The following is a 17,617-nucleotide window of genomic DNA, read 5'->3' on the forward strand; positions in this document are numbered from 1 at the left end:
ATCCAAAAAAGTTAAAAAGGTCAAATAACGTACGAAGATAAAGAGCATTGCGGACCAAAATTCCTAAAAGTTTTGCCAAATACAGCCAAGGTAATCTATTCCTGAGGTAGAGAAACCTTAGTATTTCAAAATTCCATTTTTGTAAACAGTAAATTTATAAATATGACCATATCAATGATAATTCATGTCAGCACATAAGTGCTGACTACTGGGCTGGTGATACCCTCTGAGGAATTAAAACTCCATCAGCAGTGGCATCGACCCAATGGTTGTAAATAAACTCATCATAGATACCAGGATTAAATTTTGTACTTACGCCAGAAGTGCATTTCGTCTACAAAAGACTAATCAGTGACGCTCGAATCCAAAAAAGTTAAAAAGGTCAAATAACGAACGAAGTTGAAGAGCATTGCGGACCAAAATTCTGAAAAGTTTTGACAAATACAGCTAAGGTAATCTATTCCCGAGGTAAAAAAAGCCTTAGTATTTCAAAATTCCAGTTTTGTAAACAGTTAATTCATAAATATGACCACATCAATGATAATTCATGTCAGCACAGAAGTGCTGACTACTGGGCTGGTGAAACGCTCTGCAGAATTAAGACTCCACCAGCAGTGGCATCGACCCAGTGGTTGTAAATAAATTAATCATAGATACCAGGATTAAATTTTTTATTGATGCCAGACGAGCGTTTTGTCTTTAAAAGAATCATCAGTGACGCTCGAATCCAAAAAAGTTTTAATATGTGTGGTACTGACGAGTCACAAGTTGACGAAACGTACATCTTGCGTACACAGTAATAACCCGGGTATTTGATTATTAGTTTTTATTGACGCAATTTAGAGTTGGTTGACAGTTATAAAATAGCTGTGTCATAGATGACCATCGATATGTAACAATAGTCATAACAATTCCTGTCCTCTGTTTCTCGATTGAGGCATCACATAATGAAATAAACACTACGGGTAAAATGGGGCACACAAACTTCTCTTCCTTTTGGAGCATCCAAGTTTACTCCTGTTTTTGTGGTACTCGTGTTGCTCAGTCTTTCGACATTGTACTATGTTGTGGACCTGTTTGGCTTTTTTTGTCAGTTTTACTTCTACTTGGTGTCTTCTGTCTCCATTTAACATGTATGTGGATAAATAAAAACAATTGGAGTGCTGAACAATACTGCCGTATGTTGACCTATAAGACAGATTTTGATTTTGCAATCTGATAAAAGGCTTTCCGTTTTGAATATCCATTAAGAATGGTATTTTTTTTAAATATTTTACTTTTTGCAAAGATATTCTTTTTTTAAGCAATGATCGACTTTTTAACTCGATCTCTATAAGAATGATTAAAGTAGGTCAAAATCAGAAAAGATTTCTTTGTTAATCTTTTTTTTTTGCATATAAGTTAAAAGAACTTTAAAGTACACACATGAAACTTACTTACTATAACCACTGGGTTGATGCCACTGCTGGTGGAGTTTTTTTTACCCCCGAGGGTATTACCAGCCCAGTATAGTCATCACTTCTGTGTTGACATGAACTATCATTGATATGGTCATAATTATAAATTTACTGTTTACAAAACTCGACATTTTTGAAATACTAAGGCTCTTCTACCTCAGGAAACGATAACCTAAGCTGTAATTGTCAAAACTTTTAAAATTTGTGGATCTCAATGCTCTTCAACTCGTACTTTATTTGGCCTTTTTAACTACTTTTTTTTTATTCGAGAGTCACCGGTGAGTCTTTTGAAGACAAAACGCACGTCTGCATGGCGCAAATAGTTAATTATAAAAATGATTGAATAATGTATTATACATTCAATATAATTTGTCTTATCACATTTAAGAGAGAGCTATGAAAGCAAAAATGATTTGACCAAAAAATAATTACAGGATAACACGTGTTTACATGTGTTATTTAAGGAGATAAAAATAATACAACATGTATGCAATACCGATATTACAGATTCAATGATTTACCACTAGACAGAAAATTCTTTTGAATAATTTACTTATTCACAACTAAGAAATTCAAATGAAATTTGATTTTATTACAAAATGTTAAAGCAGTTGTGGTACGTGTAAGGAATTTCAGTTACTACAAATACTGAATCGTTTAAAGTCATCATACTTGTAAATATAATTAAGAACCCCTATTTTTAACTAGGATAACAGTTCGAATGATTGTTTCAAAATACCACAAGAGAATAAATAATTCTAATAATAGAATATTTATTTCCTGTAAACTGTTTCGTAGGTTGTTGGACAAAGATCATGGGACCGACAAAGTATAATCAAGAACTTATATGTAAACGCTAATGACAAAGCCATCCCACGCATCTATATAGATGATACGATTACAACTTAACAAAATTGGATATTCCCAGTCTAAAATTATAATGTTTGATAATTTTATTATAATGGCAAATCCTTAGAGACAGTTAGTACTTATTGTTACTTGGGTATTAATATTAGATATAATGGCAGTTTTAATGTCGCCATCACTTCGCTTATGGAAACAGCTAGGAAAGCATATTTTAAAATTAAGAAAACAATAGGATTAGATAACCCTTGTAAACTTCTGGAAAAACTTTTTGATTCCTTAGTAGCCCCTATTCTCCTTTATTGTAGCGAAATCTGGGGGATTATTTCGACATTTAAAGACAGTGATGCCTATGAAAAGTTGCATATAAAATTTATTAAAGAAATCTTGGGAGTACACTGTAAGGCCTCGAATAATGCATGTCGTTCCGAACTTACAAGACTACCATTGAAAAATAGGATAATGTTATCTTGCATTAAATTCTGGGACCATTTAACCACTTCAGAAGGAAGTTTAGTTCACCAAATATATAATGCTACAAAAAAAAAAAGCAACCCATGGGTTAAAAGGTTAAATATTATTATTCAAAACTTCGGTTTATCTTATTTGTCAAATGATAACCTTACTATTAAACCCCTGTTTGGTTTAAAAAAAACAAAGACTAATTGACCAGGGTTTTCAGGAACAACATGCAAATATTTCAGCATCTCCAAAATTAACATTTTTCCAAAGTGTTTACAAAATGAGTGAACGGGCAGGTTATGTTGATGCTTTAAAAAATAGATCAGATCGATCATCATTATGTAAATTAAGAGTTAGTGCTCATAACCTTGCCATTGAAAGAGGAAGATATTTAAAAGTGCCCAGAGATCAAAGAATTTGTGAAATCTGTAAAAGTGGCGAAATTGAAAATAAACAGCACATGCTGCTATTAGATTAGAGATTTAGATTTGTGATTTAGATTAGTATTAGAGAGACTTTTGTATTAAAAATGTTCAAAATTACAGGAAAAAGTATATCCACATTGTGCGATAAAAATAAAATAAATCTTATACTTAATAATACACCTTATACGGCACTAAAATTATCTTCCTCTTTCGTAACAAATTGTTTAAATGCAAGAAGTAATCTATTGTAATAGATTTTAATTATACCTTTAATCGTTTATTCACACATATATATAATTGTTTGTATTTTACTACCATGTATAGCAATTTGTTTATCCATTCGGTCATTACCATTTATTGTAAATGCGGTTGTGCCAATAAAATATTGTCTATTGTCTATTGAAAAACGTTTATTTTAAAATAATGCAAACCTTCCAACCACCTCGTTTTGTGTTGAAAATTATGCCATTAAACACTTTGCAATGAAATAACATTTTATGTGTATTTAATGCGAAAAAGAAACGATATTGAGGTAACGTTAATGAAGTTTTTCATTCTAATGACACATTGTTGTTTATTCGGTCTAAATTTAAATACAAATCATAAATAGCACTTGGGTTATTCCATTTTTCTAATAAAATAGAAAAGGGGGTTTCTAACATATACCAGTTAAATCTTTTGAAAACATTATATTTTAAAAATGTTAATCATTTTTTTTAATAAATGCAAAGAATCATGACTTCAAAAATTGTGAGTAGTCTAATTTGTACATTATTTATTGTATTTGGCTATGATTTGTTAAAGTTATAGTAATCGCATAAAGTTATATTTATTTGAGAAAGTGTATATTTAATGTCATTAAAAACGAAATGTATTAACATTCCAGAGTGAACAAGGAGAAGAAACCGACCACTCTTTGAAATACACATTGATATCAACTACCGAGGAGGCAATGGAATTATTCCAAAGAATAGAAAAGAGCAAACAAACTGTTGCAATTGGCTTTGATATGGAGGCAGATAATATAGGAGATTTCAAGAATGGAAATATTTCAATTATACAGATAAAACTAATGGATGAACCAGCCTACATAATAGATATACATGGAAGCCAGATAGATCTGAAGTGTACGAAGTTCAACGAAGTATTGAAATCGACAAACATTGAAACGGTAGGTTTTATATTTGGCTTTAAGAATGTGAAATAAATGTTACCATGACATACACTGTAACAAACTTGAAATAACTAATTTTAAGTACTTTTTATTTTATTCTTGCTAATTACAACATTAACAACATATTGTAGAGACCATTTTTCTAAATAAAAGAAATTGCATGATTTAAGCACTTATTCATTTTTGTAAGTGTCATGTTTAATATCTACTTATACTTAATATTTGTAAAAAGGGAAAAATAAGGAATAATGGAAATATTTATTCTCGTTGTTTTTAGATCATACAGGACCCCAGAAATGACAGTAAAATGCTATACGAAAAGTACAGAACAGAGATGAAGAACGTGTTTGACCCACAGGTTTGTCTTCCTTTGTTCATTATTATCCCGATAACATTTTTTTCTTCATTTGAAGAAAGAAATATTACATCGTATAGTTGTGTATACCTACTGAATTTTTTGTTTGTCATTTGCAATTTTGCAATATGAGACCACCCTCTCCCCTATTTTTTTTAATTAAGATCCTGCATTTGTCAATTTGATATGAAACTTAACCAAATTGTTCATATAGAATAAAAAAAATCATCATATATACCAGGATAAAGCTTTCCATAAAAAGGTAAACATTATTGCAGCGTATTCCCAGCTAATTTGACACATTACTGTAGTTATTTTATTAGTTTAGTCTCAACCATGAGTCTCAACCTTATATGTTTCTAGAATAGCCAAAGGAATAATAAAAAAAAAACCAACAAAAATAGTCTCATTATATGTTCCCGAGTCACAGTTATCCTGTTATTTGATCAAAATCTCATAACGGGATTTCAAACAAAAGATGACCTGATTATATATGTCTTGATTGTTATTAATATAATGTTTTGCGGTTTTGATTTTGTCATTTGATAAGGAGCTTTCCGTTTTGAATATCTTTGGAGTTCAATATTTTATATAATTTGACTTTTTGCGAAGATATTCGTTTTTTCAACAATTATTGACCTTTTAATTTTAATTTTATCTTTATATGAATGCTTTCTTTTGGCATTCATGTTTACAGTACACAAAATAAGCTTACAAATAAACAAACATTAAAAACAAATGTATGTTGTTTTTGTTTTGATTGGCAGCTGTACCCTACTCATACTTACTCTATCAGTTATTTAACATTTCAACAAATAAAATTAAGTTAGAAACCTAAAGGAAAACTTTTTAAATTATAGACCAAAAATTATTAATAGTCAGAGTTCGTAAATATTATATATTAACATACATCAAGGAAAGAAATATTAATTTGAAAAAAGAATTTTTAAGAATTTTCTTCTACAAATATATAGAAGTCAAATGGACAATACTGTAAGTCATAGTAACGATTGATTAGTCGAATATATATTCAATATAATTTGTCTTATCCAATTGTAAGATTAATCTGTGATAACAAAAACTATTTGACCAAAAATGCATTAAGTTTTTGATGCGTTTTTTTATTTGAAATTGCCATGTGATTATGGACTTTCCAAATTGATTTTCCTCTAAGTTCAGTATTTTTGTGATTTTACTTTTTAAAGGATTAAAAAATTTGTTTATATTTGTGCTTTAAAGAAAAGGGAAAGCACTAATTTTTTTAGACAATATCGTCTAAATAACAAGGTGATATCTTTTTTACACATACAGCATGTACTTTAAGAAAGAACTTTGATTTAAGAGTAGTATTTAGAAACAGTCAGATCACAAACAAACACCATTAGAACGTAAAACTAGTATGATTTTTAACAGATTTTTCTCACTTTTAAAGAGTGATAAATAAAAACACAAACTGATGATTCCTTTATTAAAACAAATAAATTTTAGTTTATGTTTGCTTTTTATGACTTGTTTATTTTTGTTCTAGTCCTTCCAAATGACGGTTGAAAATAAATCCGACCCGACTTTAACAACTAGACGATTGCAAGGCAAAAGAAAGTCTCTGGACTTTATTTACGAAAAGTACGTTGGTCCGTTTCCAAATAAACACCTGAAAGAGGATATGAAAAAGCAGATGAAGTCAAAAGATCAAAGTCCGAAACTATGGATGAAACGACCTTTGACCAGAGAGATGGCATTGTATGCAGCAACAGATGTTGAGACACTTCTGCCAATACGTTCTGAGATGGAGAAGTAAGTACCTTAGTCACAACTCGTGAATGTTAGTTTGTCACATTGAATACAAATAAGAAGATATAATTACACTTGTCTGAAATCAGACTGCAGATTAAAGCATATTGTTGTAAAAGTGATCTCATTTTTAAATGAAAAAAAAATAATTGTTTTGATCAATAAATAATTCGTTTTCGTACTAATAAATTATTTCCAGATACCTTAGTCAAATGGACGAAACAAAAAGAAATGGTTTTGAGAAAACGTTTAAGGAACTGTGCATAGAAAGCATATATACGACAGACCATGTTGCAAAACGAAAAATTATGATGCGTAAAAAGGATCGTGAATATGAGGAAGCGTCATTTTTACAGAAATCTGGCATTTCCTTGTCTAAAGCAGAGGGTGAAATAATTCAAAGTTTGAGAACACCGCGTTCTTCTTATACATTTTCACCAACGAGACGTCGTAAACAATCCCATTATAGGCTAAGAACAGCAAAAGAAAAGCAAAGGAAAACCATTGACCGAAAATGTCCAGATGTTAAAACGGGTCCATGTCAAGCTGAAGGAATCTCATGCAAAAATAACTCAGAGGACCAAATGAATTACGTATCCGTTATAGAATCAGCAACGCCAAATCAAGAAAACCAAGAGTTTAGAAGTTTACAGCTGCCAGTGAGTTCTAGACATTCACCTTCACGAGTATTAAGAAGAAATTTAGATAAATTAAGTCTTGCAGATGAAATAAGCCAAAACAAATCATCGAAATGAAATTAAGTAGTTTTTTCCCCTTTTAAACAAAAATGTGTACAACAAAATTGTATTTATCTCAGAATCATATCATTTGATTATTGTTTGTTATCTATTGTTGTGCAATAAAAAGTATTTTAACCATTGTTTTGGTTATGTATCAAATCATTTTTCAAAAGTTACCACAGAATATAAATCAGAAGAGTTGTAGAACAATGGAATTAGATTTACAAAATTTTCCTTTTGCAGAGAAATATCGAATCATTATTATCCATACTCCAATTGAAACAATTACATTTCTTTCGGTACAAAAATAAGACAATGTAGTTTGATCTTCAAAGAGACAAATCTTAATCAATGGATATATGTAAAAAACTACAGATCATTATACGGATAATTATATGGTCGGTCATTTTAATAAATTTCTTGTTGACAAAACTTTAAATTTTTCGAAAAACTAAGGATTTTCTTATACTAGGAATAGATTACCTTAGCCGTATTTGGCAAAACTGTTTGGGATTTCGGGTCCTCATTTCTCTTCAAATTTGTTTGGCTTTATAACTATTTTGATCTGAGCGTCACTGAGGAGTCTTATGTAGACGAAACGCGCGTCTGACGTACTAAATTATAATCCTTGTACCTTTGATAACTAATTAGAACAATGTGATCAAAACTCGTATCATGTAGCAATCTACAAAAGCCAAATGATACTTAACATAAATTGAAACTACAACATTACACGAAACACAATTAAGAAAGACGGAAACAAATTACAACAATTGGTTTACAAACTTAAGGCTTGGCACAGGCATACTATGGACATATCCAGGATATACATGCACATGCTTGCTTTGCTCTCTCTAACATTGATGCAGTAATGCAACAACACATCAGAAAAAAAACCCACTGTTAAATAACAGTTGACAAGGACTTCACTCCAACTATCGATAATGAGCAAAAAGAAAGAAAAATAACAAAAGACACAGAAGTTCACTACTAATAGTACTTCAAAGATCAATTGCAACTTTTAATTTGACACTGTTTCCTATGATTTAAAACAGTATGATGAAGCTTGAACCTTTGTAATTCCACATTTTTGGAGAGACTGGATGCAGGACAGTGTGTTATTAACTGTATAACATATTTGTTTAGATAGTAGTTCATAAAACGATTACAAATATAAGTATTGTAAGTACCTATAAACGTTCATTTTAATAGCGTATTTTCGAATGAAAAGGATTCCACATAAATGACTTTTTTGTTTGTTTGCACAACTTGTAATTTATAAAACGTCTGTTGAAATTTGCATTTTAAATATTTTCTGCATCGAAAATATTGTTTTCATATATTGGTTTTTTTTATACAATCGGTTTTTAAAAAAATAAATGTCTTTTTGGCATACAATATATATTCTCTCAAGTAAAAGAAAGTTAAAAAAAATAATATAAAGGCTATAAAAATTTCGACCAACTTTTTGAAGCATTAGCTCGTCCTTATCTTGAATATGATATTAGCACAAGGAGCCCATATATAGAAAGACGGATATCAAGTCTATAGAAAAAGTCTAAGGTGAAGCAGAAAATCCTTCATCAAAGACGAAAAACGACTGAAAAATAAAAATTCCAAAATTTCGAACCCAAAGAGCCGATATGATAAAGACATGTACGATAGTTACAGAAGTATACTTTGAAAGAAATGTTTTATTAGATTTAAATGTGCGAAACACCAGATCGATAAAAAAAAGGAAATTCGCTGAAACTGGTTTAAGCAGGAGCAGAGTCGATGTCACGAAAGAAAAGGTAAATTTGAAAAGCCTTCCAGATAGCGTAGTTACAGCAAAGAATGGTAAGATATTGGAATTACGCGTAGACAAACAATCAAAGGTTGCAGTTAGCAGTATTAATAACATTGACACTAACTATACATATACCAGCAACCACGGAATTAGAAAAAAAGTGTAATACTTGATGATTGAATACTGAATGTAGAGATGAATACTAACCTCCTGCGTTTGGAAACACATAGGTAGACATTTGGGTAAAAAAGTGGCAACTGATTCGTTGAATCAAGAAATGTATGTTCTTAAAGTTGTAAAAAATGTTGGTTTCTCCAGATAACAGAACTTAACTTTTTGCAATATTTCATATTGAAAGGACTATTAAAAATCTGACCACATTAAATCATCAAACGCGTGGTATACATAGTAGTTTAATATAGGATTTTCTACATGTACTATGTCCCATTAGAGCATCTTCTGAAACTTCAGGTGGTATACAAATGTATTTGTGTTCACAAAATATCTTTGCAATCCTTTTTCTTTTATGAAAAGTTTACCTTCAAAAGAAGTAATGACAATTATAGTAGACATAGACTGATGTACATCTGGATAAACCCTTCATATTGTATTCCTGCATCAAGTCATGCTATTTAGGCTATGTATTGATCTATGTATTGAACTTTGTTGTTTTGTTTGTGCCAAGTCAGGAAAATGGCAGTAACTGTTCCGTTGATTGATAATTAACGTTTAATTTTTTTAATTTGCATTGGAGTTCAGTATATAAGATACACCTTTTGGAAGACCTATTTTGCAGAGAGGCAGAGGAGCTATAGGTGTTTTGGATGGTGCTGTGCGTTGTTCTGTCCGATAATTTTGAATATCCCGTTTACTTTTTTTTATGTTGAACAACATGTTCACTACTATTTTTTCTTTTATCTCTGATATGGCAACTTGTATACAAACGTTCTTCTGAAATGAATCTTCATATCTGGTACCTTATCGTATGTATACACATCTCTCTTTTGCATTTTCAATTCACTCATACGAAGGACCAAGTCAACATTGATCACATATACTTTCTACTTCACGAAAACTAGGATGATCCTTAACTTTTTATGTATGTATTTTTTAACCAAATACAAAAGATTGGTTTATTTTTAACACAAACATTTATGGATTTCCCCTTTATAATAACATGAATAATACATTTAAATCGAATGAATTTGCGTAAACGATTTAACTTTCATTTTCACTTTCGTTTGGTTTAAGTTGTACTCATTTGATACGTACATTCAATTTCAACTCAATAACGCGAGAAAGTACAAAGGATTTGCCAGTTGTGTTTTTTTTATAATGTCAACGAATATTTAGCAAAGCATCAAGTGAAGAAAAAGTTATTTTCTCAACCGTAAGCAACATTTCAATATTTTTTTTATTCCATAAAAATTAAGGTTGTTATATATTTTCAAATTTGAAACAGAAATATGAACAAAGTAAAGTCACTAAAATACCGAACTGCGGAAAATTTAGAACGGAAAGTGCCTAATCAAATGGCAAAACCAAAAGCTCATAGACATGAACCATGCATTTAAGTTGGGTTTCCAAGTACTTAAATTAGATAAAAAGTTAGATCAATAAGTTAATATTAATCTATAAATAGAAGGGAATTTTCACAAAATAATAATTCAACACTTTCAGTTTAGCACTCGTTTTTTAATTATTGGTTTCAGTTGCAGAATTAATTGATGGCCGCTAAATATGTAAGTACACCAATAAATTAACCTTATTATCTCATCTGCTTAATTCATTGTGCATATTTGTTGTTGTTCAGGACAAATGTTTCGTTGTGTATTCAAATGTGTTCCATATATTTGTTCAAATGGCTATATGTTTGTTGAGCAGTTATGCTTCGTTTTTAACGAAGTTTTTCTGTGTATTGGATTCAAATACAAAATTTAAAGACGTCCAGTTGCAAATGTTTTGGTCGGTTGCACAGCATTTATATCACTGATATAGCAATCATTTGACACACCTAAATATCTAGAGGTCAACACACTTTACAACCTTCGATATATATATACAATTGTCAATACAATATGTCTAGCTTTAAATCGTATCCAGAATCGTTATTAAATATCAAAGGGTGTCCTCAATACAGACTACTCGAATTGTCAGAAACATTATGATAAAGCAAGAAATTCTTACAATTGAAATCATTGACAAAGTTTCCTTGGTGCCGGCTTAAAACTAAAATAAAATCTAGTCCAGTAAAATAACAGAATGATAAAAAAACCCAGTCCGTACCCGAAAAAGAACCCACAAACACGAAGTACGTACATTGCTCATATGAAATCTATTCACAACGCAGATGCACACCTCATTTTTGTACACATCTGGGTTTCTTCAATTTTCACACAAGAATGTGCTTATGTACACTGGGGAAGATCAAACTTTTAGGTCAAAAGTATTAATTTGCAATATCTTTGACGTGGAAATGGTTTGATAAATCGACCATCAGCTTTATCGGAATTTTTAAGTTTCTGTTGCTTATATTATATGCAAACCAGATGACATCATTTCAGGATAGAGCAGGAGAACAAAATAATTCAACCCAAGACTTTATTTTGATATCAAGAAATGAGGAGGCGAAGGCATTATTTCAAAGAATACATAGGAACAAACACAATATTGCGACACTTGGTTTAGATGTGGAATCTGTTGAATTGGGAAGTTCAGTTGTATGCATTGTGCAAATAAAGGTACAAGACGAACCTCCATACATTATAGACATTTATGGGAGCAACATAGATTTGAAGGCGACCTTGTTTAACGAAATAATGAAATCAGAAGAGATTGAAAAGGTTTGTTAATATAGCCTCAATACTCAATAGACACTCAAGTCAATTTTTCAATACATTTTTTTCATATGCTTGTGATAGTAAATATTGAGTCAGTCTGGTTTTGATAACATATAAACGTAGTATTATTCCTATTTTTTTCATATTTGTTTTAGCTCTATTTTTTAATTTATTTTTATCAATTAATTTTATTTTTGTTCCAGGTGATTCATGATCCTAGAAATGATAGCAGAATGTTGTATGAAACATTCCAGACAGAGATGCGAAATGTATTTGATACACAGGTTTGTGTTTGTCTTCTATTAACATTTTGATGGGAATTCAGATAGACTTTCAAGTATCAGCTTTGAAGCTGAATTGCATTATCATTGATAATTGATCCCACCTTCCAAAAAAACTAAAAAAAACTAGAGGCTCTCAAGAGCCTGTGTCGCTCACCTTGGTCTATGTGCATATTAACAATGGACACAGATAAATTCATGACAAAATGGTGTTTTGGTGATGGTAATGTGTTTGTAGATCTTTCTTTACTGAACATTCTTGTTGCTACAATTATCTCTATCTATAATGAACTTGGCCCAGTAATTACAGTGGAAAATATTTCCTAAAAATTTACAAAAATTTACAAAAATTTATGGAAATTGTTAACAATTGACTATAAAGGGCAATAACTCCTTAAGGGGTCAATTGACAATTTTGGTCATGTTGACTTATTTGTAGATCTTATTTTGCTGAACATTATTGCTGTTTACAGTTTATCTCTATCTATAATAATATTCAAGATAATAACCAAAATCTGCAAAATGTCCTCAAAATTACTAATTCGGGGGCAGCAACCTAACAACAGGTTGTCCGATTTGTCTGAAAATTTCAGGGCAGATAGATCTTGACCTGATAAACAATTTTACCCCCATGTCAGATTTGCTCTAAATGCTTTGGTTTCAGAGATATAAGCCAAAATCTACATTTTACCCCTATGTTCTATTTTTAGCCATGGCGGCCATCTTGGTTAGTTGGCCGGGTCAAGCCACACATTTTTAAAACTAGATACCCCAATGATGAGTGTGGCCAAGTTTGGTTCAATTTGGCCCAGTAGTTTCAGAGGAGAAGATTTTTGTAAAAGCTAACGACGGACGACGACGCCGGACGCCAAGAGATGAGAAAAGCTCACTTGGCCCTTTGGGCCAGGTGAGCTTAAAAGGAAATTAACAAAAATACTGTACTCTGATGAAAATTCAAAACGGATTGTGTCTAATCAAATGGCAAAATCAAACGACAGAACACATCAAACAAATGGACACAAATGTCATATTCCTGATTTGGTACAACTTTTTGAACTCCATTATAAATTGTACAAACAAAATGTGTTCAGATCGAATATTCTATTTTGCACATACTCTTTGTGTTAAAATTATATCGAATGGCGAGTAAAGTATACCAACCAGGAAACGCATACTCTGTCAACTCATCTAATCTTGCTCATTTATACTTTATGTTTATTTTTTTAAAGCAGCAATGGATTGAATATAGCCAAAAGATACGAATTTGAAAATTTTCTGTTTCCGACTTTGATTATCTATGAAAGTGATTGTAAATCCAAGCCGTTAAATCTGTTAACTCAAATTAAACGATTTGATCTCAATACTATATAAATTTAACTTTGACGTTTTGATAAAATAAACTGATACGTCCACAGAAGGCTTACTCACCACTTTAAAGACAATGATGTAATCACTGTCGATGAACAATTTTCAAATCAAAAAGGTCGGTTGCCACTTGGTTTTTAAATTTTTGGCAAAATGATTAAATAGGATCTGTTGTTCCCCTTACAGTAGATATGTTTTCCTAAGTTTTGGTTCGTCACCCGGATCTGTTTCAGTTGAAACGATATTGAACAGCGGTATACTAATTTTGCCTTTATATATATCGACACATCAATTTACCCGGCCGCGATGTTTGATTGTGGATTTATAATTAATTTAAAGTTTCATATTATTTCTTATTTTAGACATTCCAGATGACAGTTGAAAACCAGTCTAACCAGGCATTAACAACAAGAAGACTACAATGCCAAAGAAAATCGTTGGACTTTATTTATGAAAAGTATGTAGGACGTTTTCCAAATCAAAAACTGAAAGATGATATGAAAAGTAAAATGTCAGAGGATCAGACCATTTGGTTGAGACGGCCATTGACAAGAGAAATGGCTTTGTATGCAGCATTAGATGTTGAGACACTTCTGCCAATACGGGTTTCAATGTCCAAGTAAGTACAATAATTAAGGCTAACTGGCAAGTTTGACCGTCCATTCGTCTATTTGTCACAATTTGTTGCCGATCTCTTAATTCGAAACCTCGGGTTTGGCTAATGAAACCTGTCATAACTATTTACCAACAGCACGTGTCTGAACTCGTCGCCTACAAGGCAGAATAAACGGACTGTTGCAACTATTGTAAAAAACTGAGTATAACTTGGTCTTCCTTGTTTTCACTTTTTTACTTCATATCACTTAGAGTTGGGTAATAAAACTTGGTATAGTTATTAACCCTAACTAGAAAACGTGTCGCATAGAAGTAAGAAAAACTGAACATGAAAAGTCATGGTCAAAATTTTAGTTTAACTTGCTCATTCATGTTGATATGAACTTATAATCGGTTCTGCTCTATTACTTCAAACCCCCTTGGATTTGAGAATGAAAAAGTGGTACATCAGTACCATTACTGCCTTCCATTGGCATATGCTATGTCAATGCTCTTCAACTTCGTAATTTATTTGGCCTTTTAAACTTTTTTGGATTCGAGCGTCACTTTTGTAGACGAAACGCGCGTCTGGCGGGAGTTCAAAATCTAATACTGGTATTTATGATAAGTTTATTTCTACTGGAGCGGGACCTTTATCATTGATCTCATTATTTCATTTAGTTCACTTGAGCAACATGTTATGACTAGGCAACAGGAATTTGCCTATGTTCAAATGAAATTTTCAATTTTACGTTGAGCAATGCATATTTAGGTTGAATGAATTTATGCTTTCTCTTATAACTAACAATGTTTTCTTTTAATTAGATTTGATACAGTTTTTAATTCTATTGTCATTTTTATGATTTTGATATATGATGTTGATCGAAATGAGATTTCTGAAAAACTATGAATATATCATAGGTTATGCTGCTCATTTCCTAGAAAAAGTAAGGTTTACAATTTTCCATTAAGCAATGCATATTTATGGTAAAAGACTTGTGCTGACTAACAATGTTTCCTTTTAATTAGATTCGATACAGTTTCCAATTCACTTAGATCAGTAAAATATAAGTATTATATCATTCGAATACTTCATTATTCTCCGAAATAAGTTAATTTGTTAACCTTTATTGAGCAGTTTTATTTTTTTTTTGTATCAAAATTAAACTTTGTTTGTTTTCAACAAAAATTAATTTGTGGGTTTCTTTGATATGGTGAATTTTACTTTGTATTCATTTTTGAATTTTGGGTCCCATAATTAAATAAATCAACTCTGAAGTTCAAGATGTCCCAAATTAAACTTTGTTTGATGCCGTCATGAGTTACAATCTTTATTTCTTTGATATGCTGAATCTTACCGTGCATTTATATTTTGGATATTTGACCATATTTATAAAGGTATATATCCAATTTAAATTTACTATGATCTTAGACCTCATTCATTCTGTGTCAAAAATTATGCTATGTCAAATATCTAATCATAATCAAACTCAGAGAATTGCACAATACATATAAATCAAAAATAGATGATTAGTTAATATTAGATACAATAGACACAAAAAATAATATTTAATCACAATCCAAATTCAGAGCTAAATTAAACTTTATTGTAGAGATCATACTTGCCCCAACGGTTTGACCACTGCGGTCGTATTAAAATGCGCGCCCAGCTGAGTACTTTGTGTGAAGTGTTTTGTGTACTTGTTTCTCTTTCGTGTTTTGTCATGACGTTGTCAGTTTTGAGTGTCTTTTGATATCTTCAGTCACTTATTTTTACAAATGAACTCAAAATATAGTGACGAATATGAAAAGCAATTATAGATCACCGTATGGTCTTTAACACTGAGTAAAAAACACATAACTATAAAAGGCTAGACATGAAAAAAGGAAATAATTCAAAAGAGAAATAAAACGGCATATCTGATACAATTGAAATGGACGAAAAACAAAGACGACAAATACGAAACAAGGACAACTGCTGATTTACAGTCTCTTGACTTGAAAAAGGCGCATAAAAATTGTGGCGAGGTTGACCATGTTTTTGATCGGCCTTCCTGTTCATGATCAAGGACAGTCTCTTTACAGCATGGCATAAAAATTTACTCCAAAGCGCAGTTGCAATTGGCCTAACTCAACATATCAGTAAATAGAATAATCAAAACAAATAATCAAGAACATATGTGTCAGAATATACAGCACGTGGCGGGTTAAACATAATGTTATACTTACGTTCAACCATCTGCTAACCTGGGACAGTGGTGTAACAGCCAAGCATTAAAACAGTTTGTTAAAGTTAGAAGCAATTGCTTAACTCAAAAGATCGGTACGAGGCACGAAAACAACTGACATAAAATCAATAGACACAAAGTACCTATATTAGTGTACTCGATGTAACTGAAATATAGTTAGAAGTCCAATACAAATATAATTAAATGGTTTTATTTTATAAATCGGTTCTTTCAGATACCTAACTAATATGGACGATGACAAGAGGATAGCTTTTCTAAAAACATATAATGAATTATGCACAGAAAGCATATACACGCCACTACCTATAGCTAATGCTGAAATTAACCTACGTAAAAAGTTACGAGAATGTGAAGAAGCAAAAAGTTTACAAATGCTTGGCATTGTATTAAATAAAAAAGAGAAGAAACTCATTCGGTCTTTTTGAAGGAGGTCGAATTAGAAAAGATGCGAAAGATACCAAAGTGACATCAGTATTCGAATTCATAAGTCGAAAACAAACAGACAATGCCATTGCAGAAATTGGAAAACGACAAAAAGACTACAATATACAAAACACAAAATAAAACCTAAAGACTGAATACCACAAACCCCAACAAAAAAAACCCCAGGTGATCTCTGGTGCTCTGTCAAAAGCTATTAATTACCTTTTCAAACACCATAAAGAGGAAGTATCAGAAATGAAATACTTGTAAAGGAACAAGAGATGAACAGAGGACGACAATTTAATGAATATTGAAAATAAAAGAATTGAAGAATACGAAATGATGATAATGCAGAAAAAAGGAATATACATCCCATGTTGAAGAGGAATTGAGATTGTCAACACGAATATGAAGAAACTGGATCCAGATGATTTGTTTTATATTTTATATCAATAATGCAATACAGTATTATTTTTTGCTATGAGCACATTTAATCTAACTCCTGTTTAAAAAAATACAGTTATTTTCTTCTATTCAACATGTTTTTGATTTATCGTTCTTCAAACAACCAATAAAGATGACATTGCAACTATAAATGTAGATGAACAAATTTTACCGTATAAAATTGTTAGTTGGGTGTAAAATTTTGACAAATATAATATAATATAAACTAATTCATTTTAGATTTATTTCGAATCTACTAATTAGGGAAAAATACGGAACTTATTTGTTGAAAGCGAATATATATATATATATATATATATATATATATATATATATATATATATATATATATATATATATATAT

At 31.0% G+C, this 17,617-nt stretch overlaps 1 protein-coding gene across 3 annotated transcripts; it reads left to right on the plus strand.

Moving 5' to 3' along the window:
* The first annotated feature begins 3,892 nt into the window (after nucleotides 1-3,892).
* LOC139525830 (egalitarian protein homolog) lies at nucleotides 3,893-17,340 on the plus strand. Of its 3 annotated transcripts, XM_071321124.1 has the most exons (6): nucleotides 6,424-6,531; nucleotides 10,770-10,799; nucleotides 11,622-11,900; nucleotides 12,101-12,181; nucleotides 13,906-14,162; nucleotides 16,601-17,340. In XM_071321124.1, the coding sequence occupies exons 2-6, from the start codon at nucleotides 10,785-10,787 to the stop codon at nucleotides 16,809-16,811; spliced, it is 843 nt and encodes a 280-aa protein (XP_071177225.1). In that variant the 5' UTR covers nucleotides 6,424-6,531; nucleotides 10,770-10,784; the 3' UTR covers nucleotides 16,812-17,340. The 3 variants fall into 3 exon arrangements, with proteins under 3 accessions (XP_071177224.1, XP_071177225.1, XP_071177226.1); XM_071321123.1 differs by lacking the exons at nucleotides 10,770-10,799; nucleotides 11,622-11,900; nucleotides 12,101-12,181; nucleotides 13,906-14,162; nucleotides 16,601-17,340 and adding exons at nucleotides 3,893-3,958; nucleotides 4,095-4,379; nucleotides 4,660-4,740; nucleotides 6,728-7,398 and having other exon boundaries at nucleotides 6,266-6,531; XM_071321125.1 differs by lacking the exons at nucleotides 6,424-6,531; nucleotides 11,622-11,900 and having other exon boundaries at nucleotides 10,543-10,799.
* The last annotated feature ends 277 nt before the right edge of the window (nucleotides 17,341-17,617 follow it).

The sequence above is a fragment of the Mytilus edulis genome, chromosome 1, assembly GCF_963676685.1.
Source record: "Mytilus edulis chromosome 1, xbMytEdul2.2, whole genome shotgun sequence".
In the NCBI taxonomy this organism is placed as follows: Eukaryota; Metazoa; Mollusca; class Bivalvia; order Mytilida; family Mytilidae; genus Mytilus; species Mytilus edulis.